This window comes from Miscanthus floridulus, chromosome 2, assembly GCF_019320115.1.
Source record: "Miscanthus floridulus cultivar M001 chromosome 2, ASM1932011v1, whole genome shotgun sequence".
Lineage (NCBI taxonomy): Eukaryota > Viridiplantae > Streptophyta > Magnoliopsida > Poales > Poaceae > Miscanthus > Miscanthus floridulus.
In genome coordinates this window covers 43,369,380-43,390,012 of record NC_089581.1, presented here as the reverse complement: position 1 = coordinate 43,390,012, position 20,633 = coordinate 43,369,380, and the positions used below count along the sequence as shown (strand labels likewise).

At 43.7% G+C, this 20,633-nt stretch overlaps 1 protein-coding gene and 1 pseudogene across 1 annotated transcript; one reads left to right on the top strand and one right to left on the bottom strand.

The window, feature by feature from the left end:
* Positions 1-601: 601 nt before the first annotated feature.
* On the bottom strand, positions 602-9,075 carry LOC136538624 (protein OSB1, mitochondrial-like). Its single transcript, XM_066530584.1, is given in 5 exon segments — positions 602-1,069; positions 1,071-1,171; positions 1,253-1,346; positions 7,243-7,381; positions 8,753-9,075. Coding segments are annotated over 5 exon segments (876 nt in total). The 3' UTR covers positions 602-850.
* Positions 1,676-2,584, top strand: LOC136513322 (B-box zinc finger protein 24-like; annotated as a pseudogene).
* Positions 9,076-20,633: the final 11,558 nt, after the last annotated feature.

Sequence of the window (20,633 nt, the reverse complement as noted above, 5' to 3'; positions counted from 1 at the left end):
AAGATAATTGGCATGGAAGAACAGTTCCCAGGAGCTCAGAATAGGTCAGGGGTTCTGACTTAAGTTTCATCCTGAAATGCTAAAACCTGCTGATCACACATCTCGCACAGGATGTTATCCCACCCAGGATATCTTGTTTCCTGCACGACTGGATGAGCTTGTTTGGTTCAAGGAACCGTATCATGCGGAATGAGTTGATCTCTCGTGGGTTCAGCTTGGCTAGGATCGGACACACGAAGAATATGGTCGTCCGCTGATTTCTGAGGAGCCGGATGATCACAGGAAATGGTTTCTGAGGAGCCGGATGGTCACAGGAAATGACTTGCGCATGGATTAGTCGGTGTCGGTGACGAATGGATCCGTTTGATGAGGCAGACCAAACGGCACGGCTAGCTTTGGTTTTTGGATCGGATCTCCGTCTGATGAGGCACACCAAACGGCACGGCTAGCTTTGGTTTTTGGATCGGATCATTCCGGATCATACGGCGACGCAAACCAAACACGCTAGCGCTGCAAAACAGACTCATGAGAGGAAAAATTGAAAGCAATTCTAAGAATACATACATGCCTTTTGTGAGTTGACAATATCGCTTATTTTAATTGATAGGGCCTCGCTAAAATGTCGATGTCCCCTCACATCTGCACCTTGCCATACGCATAAATAAAATTACAAAGTACACAATAACCTTGCAGTCCCAATAATTAGCAAAGTCAAAACATATTCACATCCTACCAAGCATACCATCTATACAATTGAGTAAGATCACTGGACAAAGAAAAAGCGCATCCCCACCCACCCAAATGGCCAGGTGAATTCTTCATTCTCGGCAGACAATGTCATGTGTCCTATTCATGCTTCCGCACAATGCTGTACATCATCAGAGTAGTCAAAATCTTGGGCTTTCCAATTTTGACTTTTTAACAGTCGACTGTTACCCCTGTGACCATTCTCTGCTACTTCCAGGTCATGTAATTCAAGCTGCTTTCGTACCCAGGGAGGGTCGTCTGGACGAAGCCATATTTTCTCACGAGTGTCCTTGTGCTTGAAATCAGGGTAGGTGGGCCATGCATGGTTTGGATTGTCGGTTGTCCCACCATTCATAAGGGTTGGCAAAGAAGACCTGCCACAAGCGAAGCCGGCCTATACACTCATTCTCTTTTTGCATTTGAGCTGACAATGTAAACAAAGGGGGCTAATAAGAGACGAATAGCTACAATTGCAAAATTGTACAAGTAAATGGGCAAAACTTACGGGTGACAGATGGCATTGACGGTGGACTTGTTGAGTCTGCGTCATTCTGAGGCTTATTTTGATCAAGAACATAATTCAGTTCACTAACATAAATCTGTAACATGATGGGTTCCCAATTAAAAATGTATGAAAGCGATAGTGCACTGAAAAAAATTAACAAAACTAATACTATCACAAAGCAAAATTGAATAAGTAAATATCGTGCACATATTTATGTTCACTAATATCCGATTGGAAAAAAAACACACTGTCTACAACATTGCGGTATTAAGACATTGAATAGATGAATTTATATACCAAAGGTAGGAATTTATATGAACACAAGCCCACGTCTGATCAAAGGTTGCATCAGTACTAAATGTATATATGATTGTTAGATATATATGGTGTATAGCATATTTTCCTCTTTGTATAAGGGCTTAGATGCATATATGCCCAACTCATGTACATGTTTGGGCAGTTGCCCCCAGGAATAGTGTGAGCTTCTTCTAACATGGTACCAGAGCCTAGGGTCTAGGGTTTACCTCGCTCCCTCGCGCGCTCTTCCCGTTGCGCTTGCCTGGAGCTCCGTCGCCCGTCGGCTCTCTCCCTCGCGTGCTCTTCCCGTTGCACACTCCGTAGCTGGGCGTGGCCCCGCCGTCGCGCACTCTCCGCGGCCGGGCGCGGTCCCGCCATCGCACGCCTTCTGCGGCCGGCGCGGCCCCGCCGTCGAACTTCCTCCGTACCCGCGCGCGCCCTTGCTCCGCTCTTTCCGCGCGCGCGCTTGATTCTCCTCCTGCGCGCGCTCATCTCCCGCGCAGCTCGCGCCCCTCTCGCATCCTCTGTTGTTCTGCTCTGCTCTGCTCGACGCGTGCGAGGGCGCGGCTGCCACGGTGGTGTGCTGCGCCGACGAAGCTGTGCTGCGCGCGCTGCGACGTCGAGATCCACGCCGCCAACAAGCTCGCCAGCAAGCACCAGCGCCTCCCGCTCGAGGCGCTCTCCGCCAGGCTCCCGCGCTACGACGTCTGCCAGGAGAAAGCGGCGTTCATCTTCTGCGTGGAGGACCGGGCACTCTTCTGCCGGGACTGCGACGAGCCCATCCACGTCCCGGGCACGCTCTCTGGGAACCACCAGCGCTACCTGGCCACCGGCATCCGCGTCGGCTTCGCATTCGCCTCCTTCTGCTCTGCTCTGCTGCTCTGCTCTGCTAAATCCACCTCTGCTGCTCTGCTCTGCTCTGCCGTCCGTTCGGCTGCTGCTGTTTTTCTGCTTTTCTGGAGAAAGAAAGATGGCATCTCCTCCTGTTCCTCCCTCTGGAGGCGCGCAAATCCCGCGTTGTCCAGTGATTTTTGATGGCACCAATTATCATGACTGGGTTCCACATATGCGGTGGCATATGCGTGGTCTCCGACTCTGGGAGTTTCTTAGTGGTGAGCTACCTTGTCCAGCATTGCCTGATCGTCCAGTGCAGCCGATGATTCCTCCAGAAAATTATGAAGAGGAACAAAAGAAGTTGCGCGAAGCTTATGATGATGATATGGCATCTTACATGTCTCATTTTTGGGCTTATCGGACTTGGTTGGATGAAGATGCTCGTGCTGGGGCTGTTCTTGTTGTTAGTATGGAAAAGCATCTGTCAGGAGAGGTTATTCGGCTTGATCATGCTGCTCAGATGTGGGCTGTTCTTCGTCAGCGCTATGAGCCCTCTGGCCAGTCCACTTATATTGCCGCCCTACGTCAAGAACAACTGTTGCAGCAGGGTGACAGTTCAGTTGAGGATTTCTTTCGACAGCTATCTACAATATGGCGTGAGCTTGACACTCTTAGTCCCCAGTTGTCCCCGGACACTTGTGACTCCTGCAGGAAGCAACAGAGCCACCTCGAGCTTCGTCGCACCTATGACTTCCTGACTCGTCTGCGTGCTGAGTTTGAGCCCCTTCGTGCTCAATTACTTGCTCGTGAGCCGTGCGTGTCTTTGATGGAGGCTCTTGCTGTTGTTCGTAATGAGGAGACTCGCCTTCGTTCTACTGGTCTACTTCAGTCGACGTCCTCCTCAGTCCTGGCTGCTCGGTCTGGAATTCTTGGTTCTCCTCCCAAAGTGCCTACTTCAGCAGCCTCTGGTGGCTCGGGGACTCGCAACTCAGGTGGCCTTCATTGTAAGCACTATGGCAGAGATGGACATGATGATGATCATTGTTACAAGAAGAGGCAGGCTTAGTCTCAGTCTCGCCGAGGTGGGCGTTCCTCACATGCTCAGTCTCAGCATCCTGATGCACAGCAGGAGATACTCATGTTACTTCGTCGTCTTGCTGTTCCTCCACCTATTCCTCCACCTACTGGAGCCTCTGGTTCTGTCACTACTGGAGCTGCTGGTTCTGTCACTCCTGCCCCAGTACTCTGTGCTGCTACTTCTCAGTCTTTTATTGAGAGACCACCATCCACTTTAGGTATCTTGCCATGGATTCTTGATTCTGGTGCTTCTTTTCATATGACACCTGATAGTACTTCTCTTTCTTCTATTTGCTCTCCTTCCATTCCTCTCACTGTTCAGACTGCTGATGGCTCATCTCTTTCGGTTGTTGGTCGGGGCACTCTTTCCTCTTCTTCATTTCATGTTCCTAATGTATCTTATGTTCCTGATTTGACCATGCAACTTATTTCTGCTGGCCAGCTCACTAATCATGGTTGTCGTGTTATTTTTGATTCTAACACTTGCTGTGTATAGGATCTCAGCACGGGTCTCCTAGTTGGTATTAGCCCTCGCCGCCGTGATTCTCCGCATCTCTGGGAACTCGATTGGCTTCGTCTTCCTTCCACTGCCTCTGCCGGTCTTGTGAGCTCTGCTTCTCCTGCATCGGCTTCTTCCTCTTTTGCTCAGTGGCATAATCGCCTGGGACATCTATGTGGTTCCCACTTATCCACTCTTGTCCATCGTGGTGTTCTAGGAAATGTCTCTGGTGATGTTTCTTTAGATCAGTGTTAGGGCTGTAAGCTTGGCAAACAGATCCAGCTTCCATATCCCTCTAGTGGGTCTGTGTCACAGCGTCCTTTTGATCTTGTTCATTCAGATGTATGGGGTCCTGCACCTTTTGTTTCAAAAGGGGGTCATCAATATTATGTCATATTTATCGATGATTTCTCTCGCTTCACATGGGTGTATTTCATGAAACATCGTAATGAGGTGTTATCCATATATAAAACTTTTGCTCGGATGATTCGCACTCATTTTGATGCTCCTATTCGTGTTTTTCGGGCTGACTCTGCTGGGGAATATCTTTCGGGTGCTCTTCACCAATTTCTTTCTGAGCAAGGGACTCTCTCATAATTTTCTTGTCTTGGTGCGCACACTCAGAATGGTGTTGCTGAGCGTAAGCATCGTCACCTTCTTGAAACTGCTCGTGCTCTTATGATTGCTTCCTCGGTCCCACCTCATTTCTGGGCTGAAGCAATCTCCACTGCCAGCTATTTAACCAACATTCAACCCTCATCTGCTCTTAAAGGTGGCATCCCATATGAGCGCCTTTTTGGACATCCACCTGATTACTCTAGTCTTCGCCTTTTTGGATGTTTGTGCTATGTTCTTCTTGCTCCTTGTGAACGCACTAAACTCACACATCAATCTGTTGAGTGTGTTTTCTTAGGCTATAGTGCTGAGCACAAGGGCTATCGCTGTTGGGACCCAACTGCTCGTCGTATGCGGATCTCTCGGGATGTTACTTTTGATGAGTCTCGTTCCTTCTATCCTCGGCCCTCCTCTGATGTTTCTCCTCAGGCCATTGTTGAGCCTCTGTCCTTCTTGACTTTTCCTGATACACCTATCTCCACTGTGCTTCTTCCTCCGTCACCATCTCCACCTCCTAAACCATCTTCACCTCCTCCACCTTCTCCTCCGCTGCCCTCTGAGTCGTCTTCACATGCTCCTCCGTCCATTTATGATTCCAAACCTCCCGTGATTCACACCTACAATCGTCGGCTCCTGGATTCCTTGCCTCCTGTTGAGTTGCCTTCTGATGTCTCCTCTCCTGCTGAGCCATCTTCGGTTGACGATTCTTTATCTCAGCCCTCCTCTCATTATAATCTTTGCGATCGTAGCTCGCTGAAGCCTCTTGATAGGTATGGTTTTGCTGGCACTGTCTTTTCTAAGCCGGCCACATACCATGATGCCATTTGTCATCCTGAATGGCAACTAGCCATGGCTGAGGAGATTGCTGCTCTTGAGCGCACTAGCACTTGGGACTTTGTCCCTCTTCCTTCTCATGCCCGTCCCATCACGTGCAAGTGGGTTTATAAGATCAAGACTCGCTCTGATGGCTCTCTCGAGCGTTATAAGGCTCGTCTTGTTGCTCGTGGTTTTCAGCAAGAGTATGGTCGTGATTATGATGAGACATTTGCTCCTGTGGCTCACATGACCACTGTTCGCACTCTCCTTGCTGTGGCCTCTGTTCGTGCTTGGTCCATTTCTCAACTTGATGTAAAAAATGCCTTCCTTAATGGTGAACTCCGTGAGGAGGTCTACATGCGACCACCTCCTGGGTATCTTGTTCCTGAGGGCATGGTTTGTCGTCTTCGTCGCTCTCTTTATGGTCTGAAACAAGCTCCTCGTGCTTGGTTTCAACGCTTTGCCTCTGTGATCATTGCGGCTGGTTTTTCTCCAAGCAATCATGACCCTGCCTTGTTTATTCACACATCCCCTCGTGGTCGCACTCTTCTTCTTCTTTATGTTGATGATATGATTATCACTGGTGATGATTCTGAGTATATTGCCTTTGTCAAGGCACGCCTCAGCGAGCAGTTTCTTATGTCTGATCTTGGTCCTCTTCGTTATTTCCTTGGGATTGAGGTCTCTTCCACCTCTGATGGCATTTACTTATCCCAAGAAAAATACATTCAGGATCTTCTTGCTCGCTCTTGCCTCACTGATCATCACACTGTTGAGACTCCCATCGAGCTTAATCTTCAGCTCCGTGCTACTGATGGTAAACCTCTCACCGATCCCACTCGGTATCGTCATATTGTTGGGAGTCTTGTCTATCTAGCTATGACCCGTCCTGATATCTCATATGCTGTGCACATTCTTAGTCAATTTGTTTCTTCTCCCACCCATGTCCATTATAGTCATCTCCTTCGTGTCTTGCGTTATCTTCGTGGGACCATTACTCGTCGTCTGTTCTTCCCGCATTCTGGCTCTTTTCAACTCCAAGTCTACTCTAATGCTACTTGGGCTAGTGACTCTGATCGTCACTCTCTTTCTGCCTATTGTATTTTTCTTGGTGGCTCTCTCATTGCTTGGAAGACAAAGAAGCAGACCGCGGTCTCTCGTTCGAGTGCAGAGGCCGAGTTGCGAGCTATAGCTCTTGCGACAGCAGAGGTTACTTGGCTTCGATGGTTACTTGAGGATTTCGGTGTTTCAATTTCTATGCCCACTCCTCTTCTGTCTGACAGTACCAGTGCTATCAATATAGCTCGTGATCCTGTGAAGCATGAGCTCACCAAGCATATTGGAGTTGATGCATATTACACTCAGGCTCAAGTGCAGGATGATGTCATTGCTCTTCGCTATGTGCCCTCTGAGCTCCAGGTGGCTGATTTCTTCACCAAGTCGCAGACGCGAGTTCAACATCGTTTCTTTCTCTCCAAACTCAGTGTTTGTGATTCACCCTGAGTTTGAGGGGGGGTGTTAGATATATATGGTGTATAGCATATTTTCCTCTTTGTATAAGGGCTTAGATGCATATATGCCCAACTCATGTACATGTTTGGCAGTTGCCCCCAGGAATAGTGTGAGCTTTATTCCTTCTAACAATGATCACATGTCCACATCTCACCATCAAAGGGTGCATCAGTTAGACGTATATTACAATTTACAAGACACAAGATCTACTGACACAACACATGGGTAGGTGGTACTACTACGGACTTACGGAGCCACTAATTGTACAGTTGCTTTTTAAGAGACAAGCATATATTCAGAATGGTAAAGAAAATAATAAACATAGTTACAGCTATCGGACCTTATAGAAAATATACCGTTCACCACTTGGACTGACTTTATGATAAGAGCCCAGACGACCAGATACATAAACAAGGTAATTGCGCTTCAGATGCTTTAGGCTAACATTTGCCAGCTCACCGTTCAACTGCAGTGTCACTCTGTTCAAGTTTTTTATATCGGAAGCATACCGATAGAATCTCAGTTTCATTTAACCAAAACCACAATAAAGTTACTTGAACAAGAACATATAAATAAATCTATTGTTGGATAACCTTGCTTAAGTTCTTCGTACTGTAAGCATAGTTATACAACCTAACTTTCATTCAGTCCAAATCATAATAACAGTTGAACAAGAACATATGTAGTTAGGCCTTGTTTAGTTGGCGGAATTTTTGGCGAAATGGCACTGTAGCACTTTTCGTTGTTATTTGACAATTAGTGTCCAATCATAGTCTAATTAGGCTTAAAAGATTCGTCTCGTGAATTTCGTCTAAACTGTGTAATTAGTTTTATTTTTTATTTATATTTAATGCTTCATGCATGCGTCCAAAGATTCGATGTGACGGGGAATCTTGAAAAATTTTGCAAAATTTTGGGAACTAAACACTACCTTAGCTGGTTGTAGGAAAACCAAAAGGAAAAAAACTATTGTTAAATCAGGCATACATTGTGGAGCAGCTCCTGATTTGTTCCTGGGTATCATGAAAATGAGTTTACTTATGCTATTTTCTGGAAAATAGTGCTTTCTTTGCTTGATGGATACATTCTCTATTTGGATGGTAGATTGGCTTTTCTTATTTCAGTGTATTCATTGTGATAGTCATATTAGCAACCCAACAAACTAAAACCATTTTTGTTCAGCAACATTCATAGCATTCCATTAAAGCCAAATTTTGAAATGAACAATCCAAGTTGATTCTTGCACACTAAACATGAGAAGATTTAGCCTTAGTCAAACATAAGGCTTCCAAATTTGGATGCGTAACGATTTGGAAGTATGACTTTGACTTTGTTTGGTGCGAAATGCCCCAAGCTATTCATGATGCACCAAATTACTTTATACCAAGATGGCAGACCTTGAGCTAAATGTTTGCTCCACTGAAGCAGGGAAGATGGGTTATTACCAGGATGGAGTAAATGGCATAACAGAAAGTTCCTACTGATTTTGTTAGAACTGTGCTCAATTGTGTTATGCTCGTATGCCCTTTGTTTCTCATAGGGCTTAAAACACCAAGTTTTACACAAGATAAATATATGCATTAACTTATTTCTTCTACTCACTAGGACAAAAGGAAGGGATTAATATTTTAACTGAAGCATATTAAATCCACATAGTGGTTAAACCATACTTGCGCCGGAGCAAATAGGGGAACAACATATTGCAAAGCAAAATCCACATCATATGTACTACAGAAAAGGACATGAGAATGCATCCAATTTCTAGGAGAAATTGAAAAAAAAACTCTGCAGCAAGTGAGAAAGGAAATAACACGAGCATTGGCTGGGGGGCCGGGAGCGAGGGACTCAACGTTAACTTGGACGAGCTCGAGGAGGGCGCGGGCGACGAGGGGGTGACGCAGAGGAAGGTGTACGCCCTGGGGTCTTCATCGGAGCTACCGTCGAACGGCCTCACCGGTGCGTCGAGGCGACCGATGAGGCTGCACGAGTTCCAGGTGAGCCCCTTCTTCCTGACGGAAGAGGGGCGCCGCAGCATCGACATGCGGTACGCCACGCTCTCCGGCTCCCCCGAGCTACATCCACCACCTCCTCCGCCGTTGTGAAGCAGCCGACGGAACGCCGCCGGCATCCGCAAACGCATGGCGGCCGCTCCGCCGATGAGGCGCCGCAGCATCCTACTATGTTTTTTCTAGGGGCTCTCTGCCGGCTTGGTACAACGAGGTGGGCTTTTCTGTCAATCTCACCGGGCCCGGCTTTGGTTGTCGCGGATGGCGGCGTGGTGGTGGATGGACGGGGGCGCGGCGGCGGCTTAGTGGCGGGCGGACTGGGGCACGCCTTCTGTCGCGGATGGCGGCGTGATTGTGGGCGGACGGGGGCGCAACGGCGACGGTGGCGGACAGCAGGCCAGTAAGCACGGCTCGCGGACAGGGACTACGGAAACGACGGGGAGGGGCTTTGTTTCCAAAAAAAAAAGACCCACGGAGAGTATTGTTGTCTCATCTTATTATTATATATCTATCTAGTAGGAAATTTAGAAGATCTCTCAAAAACGTAGAAAAGAAAATGTAATAGAAGATTGTGCTGCTTATGTAAGCACACCTCGCCGAGCCCAAGTTGCTATGGTTTATCACGCATACTCTGAAAAAGAAAATATAATAGAAAAGTCGATGAAACTGATATATTTTTATATTTAAAGTTTTATTAGATATAGGATATCTAATGAAGTTAGTCTAAAAGGATAAGCAAATTACAAATTTGAGAGTGTCAGGCACTAAGGATTAAGGAATCTAAATCTCTTATTTATAAAGTAAAACCTGTCGCGTAGAAAAATCATATCTTATCGCATACCAGGGTTTGTCGCTCAAAAAATCATATCTTTCTCGTATGATGTTAGATAAAGATACTTTGTATATGAATTGTAGCTCTCAAAAGAGATACACTAATTTGAGTTTTGTCATTTGAGGTCGTTATAAGATGCTCACAAAGATAATGTTAAGTTTCAGCAATATATTAATTGTGTACCAGATCTTGTCACCTTAAAAAAATCATATCTTTGTTGTATGGTGTTAGGTAAAGACACTTTATGTATATAAATTATAGATCTTGATAAATTCCTAGTTTGAGTTTTGTCATTTGAGATCGTGAAGAGGCTCTAAAGAATAATATAAAGTTTTAGCAACATATTAATCGTGTTTTATATCAATTTTTTTAAAAAAATCTAAACAACTTTAAATAAAAACTACACTAGAAAGTTGTAGGTCTTATTGAGCGCTACAACTTTCGTATACAAAGTATCTTTATCCGATACTATATAAGAAAGACTGACTTTTTCAGGCGACAAAGCCCTGGTGCGATTAATATACTGTTGAAATTTTATAATTATTTTTTTGAGCATCTTAACAATCTCAAATGATAAAATTCAAAACTAGAAATTAGTAGATTTAATTGACAACTACAATTCTTAAATACAAAGTATCTTTATCCGATATCGTACAACAAAGATATAATTTTTCTAAGGTGACAAGTCCCGGTACGCAATTAATATGCTGCTGAAATCTTATATTATTTTTAGGGTCTTAACGATCTCAAATGAAAAAACTCAAAACTAGATAGTTATAGATCTCATCAAGAGCTACATTTTTTTCATATAAAAACTATCTTCATCCAAGTTCTTACGAAAATATATGATTTTTCTAAAGTGGAGTGTTGTCAGTGACACGTGAACACCATCTGTTAGTTCCATACCACGTAGGATAGTGGGTCGGGTAAACACCCGTAAAATTTGGATGAGACCCGTTACAGTTTCAGAGAGCCAAAATGTATCTTCGAACTTTAGGGATCTAGATGTATTTAGGGACCTAAAAGACAGCTCCAGACAACTTTGAAGAGCGCTTGTAAATTTTACTCTTTTCCAGAATTATAAACATCATATGCATTCCAAGGTTTTCATTTTGTGCACAAAAAAAATACAGGTGTATTACATTTACGGGTGCATAAATATTCAAGTCAAAGCACCCAATTAGGTAAGTCCAAGTCTCGCATCATTTGCTTTTTCAAAAGTGAGTGTGGTAACTAGGGATGAAAACGGTACGGATATTTTCCGACCGTATTCGAAACCGAATCCGTTTAGAGGGGTTGAGATCTATCCGTATCCGAGTCCGGATATCCAATATCCGATACCGTATCCGTATCCGAATACTCAAATCGCATATTTATGATATCGATATCCAATCGTATCCTATCCGACATAGTTGACACTATCCGTATTCGAATCTGAATCCGGACAGAAATATGAAAATAAATATGATATCGGTGATATCCGTCCGTATTCGATCCGTTTTCATCCCTGATGGTAACGACAGGATCATCTCGATCAGTCGTCTCGAGTCCTTTGCCGTTGGCAAAAGGAAAACTAAAGCTGGCAATGATGATTTTGCATCAGTTATGGCACATACATATACGTCTACGATAAACTCTTTTCTTCTTTTTCCTCGCTTATTTATTAATAAAAACCATGCTTCGCAGGGTCGTGAAAAAAAAGAAACTCTTTTCTTTTCTTTTTTTATTGTCTTGAAATTCGAAAAGGAAAAAAATATTCGGAGCTGCATTTATATCTAAGCCACTGATGACAGGTAGGAGAGGTGGCCGTGGCCCGCGGGCCGTGGCATTTCAAAACTGATCCCTTCACGATCTGCGAGCTGCGCCTATGGAGTCTCAACTCTCAAGTCTCTCAACTGAAACTCAAAGAAATGGTGCCGACCACCGTTGTCTTCTGCAATTACACGAAAGATTACACGACGTCGGACACTAAATTACACTAGGATTTAAAGTTACATGGTTAAGAGCAACATACTACAACCAAGGCTTACTCCAGAAGTCGGGATAGACGAGGACAATGGAGAAACAACGAGATAATGATTATCCAAAACATGACGTATGACCAACAGATCCAGAAACAGGAGACTGAGAAGTCAAAAATCGTGAACCCTAAGACCAAACTAACCAAGGGTAGACTTGAACTTCTTCGAAAATCAGATCCCTTCTTCTCAGATTACACCATCGCCTCTGTCAGACGAACTTAGTTCCACAATGACGAATGGATCTCGTACCTCTGCTTCGAATTCGAGAGGGATGGGAATGAAGAAGAAGAGCAAGGACCAATGACATCTTATAGTGGCGAACGGAGATGGGGCGCAGTGCACCGGAAGTGGAGATGGCATGGATGGGATACATTGTTGTCGGGGACCTAATACCGGGGTACCCAACGAGGTGGAACTAATAACCATCGAACGTTGACACTTCCGGTCAGACGAGAACACTACTGCGCTTCTTGCCCGAATGACAGAAGATTGGTTTCGCCTTGCCCGACCACCGAGGGCTGGCTCCGCCTCGCCCGACCCCTAAGGGCTAGGCTCCATCTCGCCCGATGGCTAGGGGCGAGCTCCGCCTCGCCCGACGTCTAAGGGCTGACTCCGCCTCACCCGATGGTTAAGGGCTAGACTCCGCCTCGCCCGATGCCCGAGGTCTAGACTCCGCCTCGCCCGACGACTGCACCCTGATCCTTCATAAAGACGAGCATAGGGCACGACAGGACATTCGAGTCAACCGCAGTATCGAGGGCCATGCCCTGTATGCCTACAGGAAGGCACCGCCAGGACACGATGGGACAGGCACTTTAAGCCCATTCCGACCTAACAGTGCCCGAACAGTGTTGTAGGCACTGACTTTTATCCCACAGTGTTGTAGGCGCCGCCATCAGTCCTCGGATGCGGATACTAACACAAACATACAACAACCACTACGATCCAAGATAGAATTCACATCACCTACAGTGACGAACGTAGGGTCACTTTCCCGTCTACTCCCTAAAGGGTCACAGCTTGGCCCTCTAACACGCCGCACCCTCCGCCAACGTAGGATGGGATGCACCCACTTGCTGACAGAAGCCAGGGCATGGCCCCATAAGGATCAGTAAACATGCCATCCCTGAGATGGTCGGCCATATTAGCAGGGCAGGCACATGGGAAAAGGAAGACCCGGCTCCCCCGAAGGACCTTCTCCATCTTTGGTTTTTTCCTCTTTCTCCCATTTGTAACCCCTGCTCCCCCTTGGTCTATAAAAGGGAGGGCAGGGCACCCCACTAAAGGGACCAACTTTTGATGGATCAATTCAACATAACACATAGCCAAGCAGCAACCGAGCTATTGGCATCCTTTCGACCATTCCATCAGAGACTTGGGACCTATTCCTCTCTCGACCGTTTGTACCCCCTACTATGAACCTTTTTCGGTACTAATAACACGAGCAACAGTAGACTGGATGTAGGGACATTCAGCCCGAACCAGTATAAACCTTGTGTCCTTTAGTGCACCATCTGGGCCAAACGCGCAACAATTATAAATTTACTAGCCGGTGTTTGTTCGAAACACCGATAACTGCCGGTTAACGCTGTGGGGATAAAGTCGGCCATGGCACGCTCCCTGCGCAAGCGAGCGGAGGGGTTATTGGTGAATAAAATATAGACAGATAAGTGCTTTTTGAACATTTACAATTTTGTAAAATGTGTAACTTGAGCTAGGGATGTGATAAAATTGTTATTCCAATTTTTCTGGTCTTGTGTTGATATGCTCTAGCTAGGAAAAATGGTAAACTTGCAGTAAACTTGATTTAAATAGGGTCTTTATATTTATCTATTAATAAATGGTGTTTTCTGAGGAAAATTATAGGGATAAAAATAAGTAACATATTGCCATAAAAAATTTTGTACAATATTATGGCACTAGTAGGAAGCTAAGAAAAATATAGAATATGTTGTTTGACACATTTCTATAGGGTTAAATATTTTCACTAAAATAAACCTTGCTAGCTTGTCATTTTTGTAGTGGATGTTATACATGTCCAAATGGTATGAAAAGTTTATAGTAGTCTATTGTGAGCACTTGGAAGCTACTATAATTTTATGAGAATTTATTGTGCACATTTGGTGTATGTTTGTTATTTCCCCTAATTATCTAATTAAATTAATAAAGGCATTTAAATAAATAAATTGTGCTTGACCAAGATATTTTCTATGGTTCTTGTGGTACATGTGAACTGTTGATGTTAATAATAAGGCTTAGAAACAATTGGTTGTATGTAACTAATTAATTATTGCTTTATAATTCAAATAGATGGCTGTAAGTATAGTTTTGGTTGAGTGGATAATTTCATGTTGATAATGGTCTTTTATGTAAAACTTGTTAATAATAAAGTTGTATATAACTTACTGATCTACCTTGTAGGCCTTAGGGTTTAAGAGGTTTGGCTGTTAGAAGTTTGTTGTCCTAATTGTTTGCTCTCTGGATAGATTTGAATAACTAAATTGTTTGACCTAGATAACTGTTGAATCACATTAACGGTATTAAAATAAAGTTGTAGAGTTTCATAAGCTTTCTAGAATGTCCCCAACCATATCATTTCAATGTGTATAACTCCAGTTATGGTTAAAACAAGTAGCTGTTGTTTTGTAGTTCAGAAAATAAATTGCAGAAGTGTTTGCTTAAGTAATAGAGAAGAGATATACACCTACTCTGTAGAATATGACGCACTTGTTAGTACCTTAATACCATGCTATTGAAAATACTTATGAAGATGTATTCATCATGTTTTATCATATTACACGTGTCATCATACAAGCATTCGTGATATCTTATTCCATGCTCATGCATATAGGATCAATCGAGGAGATAACGTTGCTGGAATTCAATAAAGAAGAGAAAGGGGACCAGCAGGAGACTCCTCAAGCCACAGCTTTAGGAGAAGAGGAGCAGACTCCCGAAGAGCTCCCTGAGTGCCTAGATCACTGACCCACCTCTTTCCTCAACGGCAGACCCAGAGCATTCTAAGTCTCCCATTGTTTTACAAAATACTACTTAAGTCCTTTATGTTTGATGTATTAGGTTATAAGAGTTGGTTGGAAACACTTGATGCATAGAACCACCTTATCCAATTACAAGCCAAGGAGAGGAGGAGGTCCAGCATGGGCGTCCAATTCATCTTTTTCATGGTGGAGGCCCAGTCCAACTGAAGTTGGAGCCCATCTCGGGTTTTAGGACTAGTCTGCATTAAACTGGTCACCCAGGACGCATTTGGACTCTGTTTTTGACGATCCACATATGGTTGGAAAGCTAATTTGATAAAGAAGCCAATCCAAGTGGTCTTACATCAAAAAAACCTTTGGAAGCAATGGGAATCATCAAAACAAGTTAGCATCCAGAATCTGCCAGGGTGCTGCGACATCATCTTTTGGTCCGTTGGACCGTGTATCGTGTTTGGGCCCATTAGGGGGCGCGTCTAGGGGGATGACGTCTAAGACTCTATAAATAGCAGCCGTCACTCTCCTTAGAGTTTGGGTTTTGTTTAGTTCTTGATTTCCTCGTGAAACAGACATCGTTTTGCTGCAACTGTGCCGCCAAGGTTGCTTGCTGTGAACCAGAGCCCTAGTTCTTGATCTTGTTCGCCTGTGACGATTAGTCCTTTCGAATAAAGACTTGAACTCCTTCTCATTATCATAAGCCTCATATTTATTTTCAATTTCAGATTGCGTTCATCCCATTCTTGCTTGTGTTCTCGATTCACTTGTAGGAAAGCCTTCTCGGCGAGGTCAATCGCATTCGCATGGTTGATAACCAACGGAGCAGTGGTGTTACGGTTGCCGGGGTCCGAATCAGTCTTGGTTCGAAGCCTAGATCATGAACGTCGAGTCTCCACCAATCAATGTTATCATACCTTTCAGAAGAATGGGCCTAGTCCATATCAAGTGGTATCAGAGACCTTGTTGCCCGTTAGGTATAACTTTGTTTTTTCCTTTAGATTGTTACTGTTTTTGCATTACCTATAGTCCACAAAAGCCAAAAAAATATACACTGCCATATATTCCCTGTCCTATAGCCTCGTTGTGCCGTGCAATTTCGTCTCTGTGTTGCGTGGTTGAGTTTGTGCCCTAGGTCAAGCTCTGGTTGCTGGTTTTAGATCGTTTTTAGTCCAGTTTATGTTTTTTTCCTTTGTTTTTCATCATAATCCGTGAACACCTTCAAGTCTTGCTGTGTTTCCTTTATATCCATCAAACCCTAGTCCACACCAACTAATTTGTTATATTTGTCTTTACTATTTCCATCAAATCCTTGCTGCCGTGACCAATTTTGTGCGTATTGTTCCCGTTTTGTCCTCTAATTCGGAGTCAGTTTGTAAAACTGGTCTAGTTTTCGCATATGAACTCGGATTTCGATGTTTCATATATCAAAATCGATGAGAAAATTTTTTTGTATCCATCTATCTCCTACTTTATCGGGGTCAGAGATTTTTATTTTGATCAAAAACTGGTCACAAGATCCTCTTTTCGTGGTCACAAGCTTTTTGTCGATTTTGAGCACGTCTTCTAAAAATTCCACAGGCCACGCCTTTCACTTGTTTAAGCTCATATTTTCTATGGTTACTTCTTTTGTGCTCCTAAGTGAATAAAAAATATCAAAAAAATAAAAATAAAAAGTCAAAGAATCCCAAAAAACCAACGACAGCCCAAAAATAGAGAAAAAGAGGGGCAAAAGAAGAACAATATCTAGAGGAGCACATAGAGAGCGCCATTTGAGCTGTGTTTGCATGTGCTGATTTCTGCCTTGTTCCTAATCTTATTCCTGCTGTTCACATCACCTCATACATCTGGTAGTTGGAACGTGAGTAGGCCAGCAACTAAGACAAGTACTTAGGATACTTATTCAGCTTTGCTATTCAGTTGCGAATTTTGCTATTCCTTGCTACTATATTGTGCCTGTCCAAGCTCCACTTTCTTCTAACCAAGTATAGGTTCGCCTTGCAACTGTTACACTCAAACTACAATGGTATCACAGTCAACGACCGATTGCACCGCCTGTTGCTTTGGTAAGAACACTTGTAAGACCGTGGTAAGACGCTTGAGAGTTAAGTGTCTTGTTTTTCCTTGTCCACAACCTAAGTAGTTGGTAGGGATAATACTATTTGTGTTGTCTTCTTTCTACTAACCATGTCAGGAAAAGCGAAAGGCAGCGGCAAAGGAAACGGGGACACACCTATAGATTTCAATGACTATGTTTCTAAGAATGAGCTTCGTGCCATTCTTGATGACAAGTTTACTGAGATCCTTCAACAAATCACCAACTTGACCAAGAGGATTGAAGATATTGAACAACGACATCCTGAACCACATCATGAAGATGATGATTATGATCTCTCTGAGGAGGAGGATGGCGACGCGGAGGCTGAAGCCAAAGCTCAACGACGTACTGAGGATGCATGTAACCGTAATCGATTGAACTTTAACCGACGCAGTATGGGAGGTAATAACCAAGGTAATAATGATCCTTTCTCTAAAACCAAGTTTAAGATACCTCCTTTTTCTGGTTCTACTGATCCTGAAGCATATTTAGATTGGGAGATGGTTGTAGATAAAAAATTTAGCTCCTATTAAGTCCCTGAAGAATATAGAGTTAGACTTGCTACTAGTGAGTTTACTAGTTTTGCTCTTTTCTGGTGGAATGATATTTGCAATAATGTTAATGCTAATGCTAATGCTCAAATACCTCAAACCTAGATTATACTTAAACGATGAATGAAATCGAGATTTGTTCCTCCATACCATCAGCATGATCTGCGATTAAAACTGCAATGTTTAAATCAAGGTAGTAAGACTGTTGAGGAATATTACCAGGTGCTTTTAATTGGTCTTGCACGTAGTAACATACAATAGGATGAAATGGATAAGTGTTCTAGATTTTTTGGAGATTTGCGTCGTGAAATACAGGATGTTCTTGACTATAAAGAATGGACTAGATTTTCCCAGTTATATCATTATGCTCTTAAAGCTGAAAGGGAAGTACATGGACGACAACCTAGGCGTTCCACGAATCCATCCACTCCTTCACGTCTAACCGAGGTGAGTAAATTTTCTGATGTGCAGACACCACCAGCGCCTGTAAAGAAGAGTTCTTCTATCATACCTTCTTCTAGTGGATCTGCTACACCTTTCTCTGCAGCTCTTCTAAAATTGTTTGCCACCGCTGCAAGGGTATGGGACATATTGCTAAAGAATGCCCTAGCAAACACGCATATATTGCTACTGATGATGGTGGGTATGCTAGTGCTAGTGATGAAGAGAATGAATTTGCACTTGCAACTGATCTTTATGCAGATAAATTTGCGGATAGTGCTGAAGATCCTGATGAGGTAATTGATAGTGTGACATGCACTACAAACTACCAATCAATCCTTGTTCAACATATTTTGAGTACACAAGTTGAGCCAGTAGACAAGCTACAACGCCACAATTTGTTTCAAATATTCCTCATTGTCAATAATTTCCGTGTTCATGCTATAATTGTTGGAGGGAGCAGCAATAACTTGATAAGTTCTGAGCATGTTAAGACCCTTGGTTTATCTATACGTGCTCTTCCACATTCATACCATGTTCAGTGGTTCAACAATAGTGGTAAGGCAAAGGTAACACAATCTGCTCGTGTGCATTTTTCTATCGGATCATACCATGATTATGCTGATTTTGATGTCGTGCCTATGCAAGCTTGTTCACTTTTCTTAGGCCGTCCTTGGCAATATGATAATAATGTTCTACATCATGGTAGGCAAAATAGATATACTTTTATATTTAAGGGAAAGACCATCGCTTTACTTCCTTTAACTCCTGCTAAAATTGTGCAATATGAAAAGGAACTTGATGAAAAGAAAAAGAAATACCATGATAAAGACTTTAGCAAACCAACAATTGAACTATCAAGTAACATGAAAGAAGTTTTATTTGCTCTTAAATCTATTCTTGCTGATCAAGATGAACCTTGTTATGCTTTAACTTGTATATCGTCTATATGTCCACCTGGTCCTGCTTCTAGTGCTATGCCTCTTATTGGTACTAACCTTTTACAGGAGGAGGATGAATTCCCAGCCGGGAAACCACCATGGCAGCCACCTTTGCGAAGGATTGGGCGCCAAGATGAACGTCTTCTTCCGGAGCCATCGTTGCTGTCATCCAATAGAGGAGATGATCTACTTCAGTCGAGGATGACTTCAATTCAAGAAAGGGAGGATGATGAGGACACCACTTCTTCATCACATACAAGCCAAGGATAAGAGAAGGTCTAGCATGGGCGTCCAATTCATCTTTTTCATGGTGGAGGCTCAGTCCAACTAAAGTTGGAGCCCATCTCGGGTTCTAGGACCAGTCTGCCTTAAACTGGTCACCTAGGACGCATCTGGACTCCGTTTTCAACGATCCACATATGGTTGGAAAGCTAATTTGATAAGGAAGCCAATCTAAGTAGTCTCACATCAAAAGACCTTCAGAATCAACAGGAATCATCAAAACAAGTTAGTGTCCAGAATCTGCCAGGGTGCTGCGACACCATCTTTTGGTCCGTTGGACCATGTATCGTGTTTGGGCCCATTTGGGGGCGCGTCCAGGGGGGTGACATCCAAAACTCTATAAATAGCAGCCGTCGCTCTCTTTAGGGTTTGGTTTTTGTTTAGTTCTTGATTTCCTCATAAAACATATATCGTTTTGCTGCAACTATGCCGCCAAGGCTGCTTGCTATGAACCAGGGCCCCAGTTCTTGATCTTGTTCGCCCATGGCGATTAGTCCTTTCGAATAAAGACTTGAACTCCTTCTCGTTATCATAAGCCTCATATTTATTTGCAATTTCAGATTGTGTTCATCCCGTTCTTGCTTATGTTCTCGATTCGCTTGTAGGAAAGCCTTCTCGGCGAGGTCTATCGCGTTCGCGTGGTTGATAACCAACGGAGCAGTGGTGTAACGGTTGTGGGGGTCCGAATCAGTCTTGGTTCGAAGCCTAAATCATGAATGTTGAGTCTCCACCAATCGACACTATCATACCTTTCGGAAGATCGGGCCTAGTCTACATTACATATACCTTTAACCCTATATAGGTCCAGGATTGAACATATGCTTAGCCATGCTTAGACCTGTAGAAGTCGAGTGATTTCCTGTCACCTGCGAGATATAGGTGGATACGGAAGCACGGTTGGCTATATTTGCTATCATGGAAAAGAACCATGGGGTAATGTAAATGGAGGCCGGGTGGAGTCTATGTGTAGGTTGACTCATGTGATTCCATCTGTATCGATTAAGGACTGTACCATTGTTGTTGCTTCTGATAAGATTGAACACATGCCTATCACTTAGCTGGCCGGATAACTCGTTCTGATCGCAAAGCCGAGTAGCTCAACTCTAGCTGGGAACCCGCTCTATAAAAGGGCACACTCTAGATGGTAGTAAGGATGTGTGGGGAGCCAGACGTGAGCCCAAGGGTAGGCTGGGCCTGAACGTCCTGGCAGTTGGTTGTCCCTAATTGTGCGACGCTAGGCGAACCCACAAAATGTGGACTTGAGTTGTACCAAAGGTGACCTTAGGTGACCATTGATCTGGTCTGCCTGGGTTTGTGTTAGGAATAAATTCCCAGCTAGTTGAAATCGATTCGAATCACCATCTCTGCTGGACAGTGAGAAACTTGGCTAGTCCTAACATCATAGTAATTCTATTATGAAATGTGATGGTTCGGATAAACATGGAAATTACTACACCTGCTATGGTTACTATTGCATGTTATCAAATGATATACCACATGTTTGGCACATGATAGTTGCTAATCTAGAGATGAATAGCTATAATTACTTGATGACCAAAGTATAATTGT